The sequence below is a fragment of the Vanessa atalanta genome, chromosome 13 (assembly GCF_905147765.1).
Source record: "Vanessa atalanta chromosome 13, ilVanAtal1.2, whole genome shotgun sequence".
Taxonomy (NCBI): Eukaryota; Metazoa; Arthropoda; class Insecta; order Lepidoptera; family Nymphalidae; genus Vanessa; species Vanessa atalanta.
This window is the reverse complement of record NC_061883.1, coordinates 12,763,453-12,773,053: the sequence shown is the minus strand read 5'-3', so window position 1 is coordinate 12,773,053 and position 9,601 is coordinate 12,763,453. Positions and strand designations below refer to the sequence as shown.

The 9,601-nt window shown below is 38.1% G+C and overlaps 1 protein-coding gene across 5 annotated transcripts in view; it reads right to left on the bottom strand.

Moving 5' to 3' along the window:
* Positions 1–1,856: 1,856 nt before the first annotated feature.
* Positions 1,857–9,601, bottom strand: part of LOC125068276 (calcitonin gene-related peptide type 1 receptor) — a 72,192-nt gene continuing 64,447 nt past the window's right edge. For all 5 annotated transcript variants that reach the window (XM_047677376.1, XM_047677377.1, XM_047677378.1 and 2 more), the window contains 6 exons: positions 5,225–5,367; positions 4,916–5,026; positions 4,673–4,773; positions 3,965–4,056; positions 3,084–3,846; positions 1,857–1,901 (listed from right to left, as the gene is read on the bottom strand). In XM_047677376.1, coding sequence (XP_047533332.1) covers positions 1,857–1,901; positions 3,084–3,846; positions 3,965–4,056; positions 4,673–4,773; positions 4,916–5,026; positions 5,225–5,300 — 1,188 coding nt within the window. In that variant the 5' untranslated portion in view covers positions 5,301–5,367. The remainder of the gene's footprint in view (positions 1,902–3,083; positions 3,847–3,964; positions 4,057–4,672; positions 4,774–4,915; positions 5,027–5,224; positions 5,368–9,601) is intronic.

Genomic DNA, 9,601 nt, shown 5'->3' with positions numbered 1-9,601 from the left:
TAATGGTTATAAATGAGTAAATACGTATTTAAGCATTAGCATTAGCATTAGCAGCCCGTAAATGCCCCACTGCTGCGATAAAGGCCTCCTCTCCCTTTGAGGAGAAGGTTTTGGAGCATATTCCACCACGCTGCTCCAATGCGGGTTGGCGGAATACACATGTGGCAGAATTTCGTTGAAATTAGACACATGCAGGTTTCCTCACGATGTTTTCCTTCAACCGCGAGCACGAGATGAATTATAAGCACAAATTAATCACATGAAAATTCGGTGGTACTTGCCTGGGTTTGAACCCAAAATCATCGGTTATGCACGCGTTCTAAAAACTGGGCCATCTCAGTCATATTTTAATAGCAGTTAAATTCGTACTCCTCTACATGATGTAGGTACCACGCAAGTACAATACTATAATTAAAATCACTTAAAATAAGGAAGGAATTTGGAACGGAAAATAAAAACTTTTTAAATTGTTCATACGTATATATTAAAAAATATATTTACATGTTTTATTTACAATTCATATAGTTAGCTCGATACATCATTTCGGTCGAATCTGTGCTCGATACGACAATTATATTATATCAATATATTACAAAATGCTTTTTACTATTACCGATTCGATAATTGAAAAAAAAAAAAACAAATATAAAATATTATGCAATGAGTTCGTCTCGTGATAACTTAATATTTACCGACAACAAAACTATCATGAGGTAGTGTTTTAACTTAAATTATACTCTAGAGTTAAACGAGTGCAGCGCCACGTCACCATCAGACGCGTGAAGAGATTCAAAATGCATGTAAAATAAAACTTGCTGTTTATCATCTTTGCACCGATTATCAAGTCGCCTCATTACAGGTATACTGCACTGGCTTATTCTGCGGTCCGGTCCGGATCCGGATACATACTCTGTAGTAACAATATATTCCCGCAGTTTTTACACAATTATACATTAAACATTCAGAAAATTTGTGCAAACATAATACATACAATGAAAATGTAATAAGGTTCAAAGAGTACAATATCCCGGCGACGCAATTTTTTCACCAAGATTAAATTAAATAGATTATTACTCGTATAGTGAACACATGTCACACCCGGCGGGATCCCATAAACTCCTCCCCCTGCCAGTGCCCACGGTTACTTAACATAACACATACATTAAGATCTATGTACATTTAGTTAGTCACATCACTTTTAACACCTTATATCATACAAATGTTCGTCAGTTATGAGGTCACTACTGCTCGTTGCTGGCGAGTGAGAAGTGATCACACACACGCACACATGTATCCAATAGCAATAACGTGTAGTCCATTTCAATCCACACCATACAAGTATATTTTAAAGTATTTATTTAATAAAACTATGTTACTTTATAATAATAGCATTTGTTTTTAGTTGAAAAATAGTCAATCAAACAGCTCGTCGATTAAAAGGCGAGGGTCCGCTGACGTTCAACAAAGTGCATGTAATAAGTATTATACCTTTTGGCTGAAATCGTGAACGAGCCCCGAGTTGACGTTAATGATTAGTAATTTGTAAAACCCGTTTATAAAAAAATGTAAGTTTCGTTTATCGTACATAAATTATAAAATAGGTTGTTTCCTATTCAATTTTTCGAACTTGTTTAAGTAGGAGTGGAATGCACTACAAATATTGATTTTAATTTTAGACCGATAAGAAGTATCCTGCACGACAAGACGCGGCGGGCGGCGGGCGCTCACAGCAGGCGCGTGTGCGGCGGCGCGTCCTCGTCGCTGTCGCCGCACTCGAAGCGAATGCGCCGGCCGCGCGCCGCGTCCGCCTCGCCGCCGCCCGCGCCGCCGCCCCCCTCGCCCGCCGCCGCCGCCAGTCACACCTTCTCCTCGCCCGCGCCCGCGCCGGCAGATCGTACGAACTGAAACATTTAGAACCGTTTATGATGAGCCGTTATCACGAGATTTTTTAAAGGGGTTGTGAGTATTTATCAGTTATTTAGAGTCTTTTGAAAAAGTCCTAAATAAACTTTACTGATATTAGATAAATTATTTGTTAAAAAAGCACGTTTTCAAAAATGTTTCCTCTTACAAATGAGTTGTAAGTTATTTTTGTAAGCCCTAGATAAACGAGCAGTTTGCCTTCTCTAGAATGTATTGATACAATATTATACTATTTTTGAGAAAAAAACCAAGCTAAATCCACAATTTTAAATTTCAAACTTCATGTTATTTCTACAAAACTACTAACATCGGTATCCGAGTAAATACTTATGCAATTATAAAGTTTAAGGCTTTTTTAAGGGAAAAAACATATATCTTAGATTTAAATTACGATCAATTACATTAATACGCAACGCACAAATTGGCATTCATATTTTATAAACTGTTATAAAAAAAAAATGATGACAATATATTTTAACCGACTTTAAAAAAGGAGGTTCGCAATTCAATTGTATTTTTTCAATTCTTATTAGTTTAGAACCAGGTATCAAGCATTTATTAGTAATTTTAGCCTACCACTTAACTTAAATAAAAAAAAAAATACCTTAGTTTCCTCAATATATTGTATTTATTAATGAATGAGTTCATTATTTCATTTGGTTTTCATTTATAGTTAGACTACCAATGTTCTTAAAGGTTAGGCTAATAATTTTTTTGTTTGTAGAATTAGTAGTAGTGATTATACACGCAAAAGCAGTTACACGCAAACAAGCTTCAAAATGACAGAAATTGACAAGCGGCAATAAGCGCTTTTAATACGCGGATTTTAATTTAATTTAGAAAGTATAGCAAGTAAGCCGATTGATGCCTCCGCGAGGATCTGCGAGTGATGATATGTGAAGATTTTTTAAAGTTCCATTAACTGTAAATTTAAAATATAGGTAATATTATACAAAAAAATCAATCAGTATTCTGCATAGATATAAATATAAAAAATACGTTTATGACCTTATGGAAGTTTCTATACTATTAACTACGATCCCCTCCAATTATCAGGTATCTACTACCGATTGATGATTATTTGATAAACTCAAACATTACTAATTATTTATTTCACTAAGATTAAATGGTGGCAGTTAACATTATTGAAATTTACGAACCGAAACTGTGGTATTCGTTGTGGAATTCGCTCTCGGACGAAAAGTGAGCACCCGCCAGCGACGACGAAGTTGCGCAAGCACCTCTCCGTTGCAGAAGCAGTAGAGTATGGCCACGCACAGCCCTTGCAGCGAGGTTGTCAACGCCGATACATATTCATAGACCAACCACCAACTGGCCGTTCGAGGCGGTCGGAAGGGCGTCAGTAAATATTGGAGGCCGAGGAGAGGTGCCAACAAGCACGTAGCACGAAGAGCATGCAGTACAGTAGCTGAAGGTCTCGCTACGCCTGCTCCGCCCCCCGCCCGCAGCTTAGTGCAAAGAACTCTCACAATATTGCAAAGAAAAGCCAAATTGAGGAGTACAGCCGCGCAAACGAGAATTGCCAGCTCAAGACGAGGCGCTCCATCATCGGCCCAGCAGAATGGTTCATTGGCGATGCCACGACGTACAGCGTTGATGATGGCCGACGGCACGGGAAGCATCCAGCCCGCCACCAGGAGCGCACGAACCAGGCGTCTCTCTGACACGAACGCACTGACCAGCACGGTATGCAGGTACAGCCCCTCGCACAGCATCCACGTGTAATTAGTCAGCAGCGCGTACTGCAGAGTTGCGTTGAGTACTTGACACCACACCGGAGATTCCCTCACAGTGACCGGCGAGCGCACGACCACTCTGTACCAGATTAGCCAGAGAGCGTTGTTGAGTGCGAAAGATGCAAAGAGGTTCATATGCACGGTAATTCGTGCACAGCGCAGACTCCTGTAATATGTAAGAATTCGTTACGACATGCTCGTTGACTGATCATAATAATAATAAACATAATAAAAATGATGGGAAATAATGAGAATATTAATAATATTTTCCCGTTTATTCTTACTTGAAATATGAAAGTATTCCCAAGGACAGCAGTAGCGCCACGAGCGACACGCTGTACCCCGTCTCGTACACGACTATGATGTCACTGACGTCCTGCGAGAGGAGGGGAGAGATGTAAAATGAAGGCGTTTAAACGTAACGAAATTACATTAAGTATCTAGACACGCGGTAGCGTGTTAGCGTGTTAGCCAAGTACAAGTAACAGAACTGGCGAGTAGCACTGTGTGTAATATTACACGAACCATTTGGAGCCATTTTTGACCTCCTCATAACTCAAAAACTATTTGACATAAATGTGTCAAAATTGGCTCATATTTTGAGACTCGCGAGATACATATGTGTTAAAAATTTCATAAACGCATCTCAAACGATTATTTAGATATTAACGTCTAAAAATCGTCATTTTTATCACTGACTAACCTACTTGATAACTAACCTATCTTATCCATGGTCCAAGTCAACTTGGACCTAAATTGATAAGATAGCCTAGCCAAGTCAGACCTTAGGCAACAATATATTATCCTAAGTTATAAGAAGAAATGATATTTTATGTAGTTATAAATAAATTTCAGGAAGGACCATTGTATTTGGCACCCATTTAGATCTCACTTCTTTTGTCGTTGAAGTCAACAACCAAGGTACATATCATAATATTGGACTTGGCTCTCATTTTTACATTTATGTTTTTGATGGGATTTAGTGTACGTACATCCTCAGGCTTGACACACGTCGTATAGTTCGACCACGGCTGTCCGGACAGCGGGTGTTGCCACCAAGTACCATTTGCAGTACATTCTTTGTGAGCAAACACTGTAACAATTTACAAAAGTTTTAACAAAAATATCAAAGGCCAAAAATAATTTTCTAGTTCGGTTCATAAAATGCATTACACTAAATATTTTACTTATTTAAAACATTATAAAATAAAATCACTTTAAATAAGACGACGTACAGTCGGTACTAAATCCGGGAACGAAGTCAGGACAGGGCGCATATGTTATTGTGTCTGCGAGAGTGTGGGGCCAGCACAACCACGTGTCGAACGTTCCCTCGCAGTAAATACCTGTCGATAATATTTTCACAACATTATACACGTTAATATCAAAATCATTTATTTCGCTTAGTAATTATCAACATCTACAGTTCGCGAAGGAACACCTATCTCAATAATCTATCACCGAAATGGAACTATAGATCTTGCACTTGTAATGCAAGGTAAAATAAGGTATATCCTGGTGGTCGAGCATAGCGAGTGCGTTACCGTCCGGCGGCGCGGTTTCGTTGTTCTTGGCGTCGCAGGCGGCTCGGTCGCGCGCTATTCGTTCCAGATCATCCATGCTGCTCCGCGCACCGACGCACTGCCTTGTGGACTCCTTTGACCTCACCTTTTTTCACATCTCACACCTGCAAAATTAAGAATAATATCATGTTCTTACTGGAATCAAAACACTTTTGAATCGTCAACCGGTTTATAATTGAGATTATCCCACGAAAAACTGACAAAAACACAGATAGTTGAAAATGAAGCCTAATGGAATTTCATGTCCATATCAACGCCACGAGCCGAGATGGCCCAGTGGTTAGAACGCGTGCATCTTAACCGATGATTTCGGGTTCAAACCCAGGCAGGCACCACTGAATTTTCATGTGCTTAATTTGTGTTTATAATTCATCTCGTGCTCGGCGGTGAAGGAAAACATCGTGAGGAAACCTGCATGTGTCTAATTTCAACGAAATTCTGCCACATGTGTATTCCACCAACCCGCAATGGAGCAGCGTGGTGGAATATGCTCCAAACCTTCTCCTCAAAGGGAGAGGAGGCCTTTATCCCAGCAGTGGGACATTTACGGGCTGCTAATGCTAATGCTAATCAACGCCACACGCGTAACTCTATATATCCTGTACGGTGATCTGTAATATACGTACTACTAATCAAAATCAAAATATACTTTATTGAAGTAGGCTTTTACAAGCACTTTTTAATTGTCATTTCACAAACAATATTAAGTGAAGCTACTACCGGTTCGGAATGCAGATTCTACCGAGAAGAACCAGCAAGAAATTCAGTAGTTACGCTTTTTCAACATTTAAAAATACAAAGTCATGTTAGTTAAATATAATTGTATGTTTGTAATATGTCCTGTCTGGAAGTTAACAAGCTTTTTTATCTTATATTGAATAATATGCCTTCTTTCCCAATGTGTTTTTTTACAAATGATTTAAATTTATAAAACAGCTAGTTAAAAATAGTATAAAACGTATTATTTCGCAAATGTATGAAGAAGAAAAAAATATCTTTATATTTGTATATTAAACATTGAATGAATTATTTAAAGTAAGATTGAATTTTTCAGCACGGCGAATTACTTCTTGTTTAACGTATTTAATTATTTTCCCATCGATGGAACTTTTATTATGGATCTTTTTGAAGTATAAATTAAAAGTTTATAAATGCCGCTGTGAATACCATGTAATGTTTGACAAATTATTTTATTATATTAAAAAGTATTGCATAAGTTATTTGTTTCGACTTTGTTATTATTCATAAAGGTAAAGAGATACAGAGTACACTGCTAAACGTCGTTTCAGTAACAAAATATTTCATCACTTACAACTAAGCCGCAACATTTAGCGTCAAAGGAATGGACGCAAAAGGGACGGAACCACGCGCGGTTTCCCGCCGATATACCTACTTGATGAATTCCTGGCGACGACGTCCTCTCTCCCATCTGTGACATTAACATTTCATCCGATTGATGTTATAAGCAATTACAATTAATTTTTGATAGTGCTAAGTGTTTTCGATTGAGCTACAAGGAATAATTACAATTTATATGTGTCAACTAGCAAAACTGCAGACACACCTAACCGAAGCAGAGTATCTACTCTGAGACAAAATACCAGAAGCTAGGAATTAGTGAGCTCTGCTTTTAAAGCGCATCCTGTCGCAGGAAGCTGGGTAAAAGGTTATTTAAAATATTGCTACGATAATTATTTTATCGAGGTCTGTTGAAGAGCTTTGTGTTTTTTTTTTTAAATAGGTCGAAAGTAATAGAATATAATACGTAGAAAAACATTTATGCTTGTTTTCACAAGGTATAATATATATTCGGATTCAAGCCGTCGTCAAATCGAAATTGAAAAATATATACACAGGAACATAAATGATATAATTCGCCTTTTGCCTTATATGTTATTATGTAAATGTAACGGTCTGCATCCAGCACTACCACCGAGATGAGCTTACTCAATAAAGCATGAAAAAGCCGCACACTGCGTCCCGCCAATTAAGCCGCTCGTAAATTGCTACAAAGAACGGAGACCGACGCTGCCGCAACAATTTGTTGGCCTCAGGTAAAACTTCATTAATGTACCCTGCATTAATGCACGTTGAGTAAAATATATTGCCGATGTCTAAAGGATAAAATTCCGAGAGAACTTTTTACTATTCTTTTACTCTCCATGTGGTTTATGTTTTTCGTCACCGAGCGGAGACGTCGATACATAAGTTTCTCAACAAACAAAGTTTGTGCGTAACGTTTAAAAAAAAACATGCAAGCATTGGAATTTTAAAGAGACCGTTAGAACAGACGTGATTCGTGATGAGACATTATCAGTGACGTGATAGAAAGATCCTTGTTCCCCAGCTCTCCCAAACCGACTGCACAGAGGAAAAACTGCTAGAATACTTGCTACCTTTCCCAGTGGTCGTAATTTGTACGTTAGCTAAGTTCTTAGCTTTTATTCGAATGTAATTTTTAAAACTCTAACGAGGAAATTTTGAAATTAACTAACTAACTTTCGAAGCTTCTTTTATTACATACGAGCTGTCGACGTACATATGTATAATACACAATAAAAAACTAAACTCCAAGTGAACTCATTAAAGTACACGTAAACAAAATCGATAACATAACAGTTTATCGAAAGCAGGTAATGGACGGCGGAAGGTAAACTTCCGCGCGGTGGTAATAAAGAGTCAACACGAGGAGACAATATTGACCAGCGCTGGGCGAAACGGTTCGGTAATTGTGCAGCACAGCAGAACAGTACAGACTGTTATTTAATGTTATTTGTTAATACGTTTACGAAATTTTACAAAATCATCAAAGTAGCAGCTAGATCTTGTAAAAATCGCCCAACACCTTAGATGAGCAAAATAAAAAGAATTCGATTATAAGCCCATCGCATCGCTTCGCGATCGGTTATTACTTTATTATTATATTAATTCTAATCACACAAATAGGAATTAGCTTTGACATTAATTATAAGTTCAATACTTTTTACATACGGCTTCCGCTACTTGGCTATCGCTGTTCTTCAATGAGGTTAATATAGTAGTTGTGAAAGCAACTCTATCTGTCTGTGTTTTTACCGCATGATATTGAATTGAATCTTATTACGAAAATCCTATTCTTAATAATGATTACACCGTAGGCAACAGAAGTTACAAAACTGTTTCGTGTAAACAGTAACCTGAGCACACGAGAGGCGTCGGCGAGTACACCTGCGTGTTTGGCCGAAACTCAAATACGAGTCAGCGTGAGGCGTGAGGCAGGAGGCGGGTGTTTGAAGTAGGATTGTTTCGTTCGAGCCAAATAAGCAAAATACACTAAAATTGTTTATTTTAAAAATGCGTGAATTATGACAAGTTCGTGAAAGAAGCATACATTGTGTATGTATATTTTACTGGAATCAATTAAAGTCAAACCGCGACCACGATCACACCACACTACTCGCGCGCTCGTCTTACGCCGAACGAACGCTGTACGAATGTGTTCAGGCCGTAGTCTCAAATTAGATTTGCGTCATTAAAACATTTCCTTGCCCTTCGTACGTGTATATTCACAAGTGTTACACAAAACTGGTTTAGGTTTGATTCAATCTTAGTCTAAATTATGGAAAAATCCACATAAGTAAAGGTTTCTAGCGGTATATAGAAGTACGATGACTGCAGTAGTAGAATATTAAGATGGACGTTGATTAAATTGTCCAACGAAAACTTTAGTCAAAAGTATAGAAAAATTTGATGATCAGAATGGAATGTTCTATAATGTTACAGCGCTCAAGTATGTGCGTATATATTGGTGCATTCAACCTCATAATCCGACACGGGCAGAGTCTAAGCACGAGACTAACGCATTCACGTCCTCGAGGCACACGAGGCACACGCGTCTAGGCAATGAAATATATAAATGAGGATTACTTGACCGAAAACACACAACCCTATATTGGCCAACCCACAAAACCAGCCATTATGAGTTTCTCGATTATATTTAATATTCGTCTATTATTTTGAAAGAAATACTAACGAAACGTTTTTATCGCCAAATAGTATTTTATTACCCAGGTGATTATTATATTGTGTTATTTCAATAGCTTCGTCAGTTCCTGTTGTTCGAATGTGACAGAGCGTCACTCAAACAATGTGTGTCATAAAGTGGCGACGTGCGCCGCCGGAGGTCACCGCATTGTTCGATCATTATTGCCTCCGAAAATTCATGAATATTATGTATTAATATGCATCGGTACAAACCTGACATCTACGTACTCGTAATATCACAAAACAGATTTTATGCTAATAAAGGTACTTCACCGACTCGGTGAAGTATTTGTAGTCCGAAGCACTCACGATAAT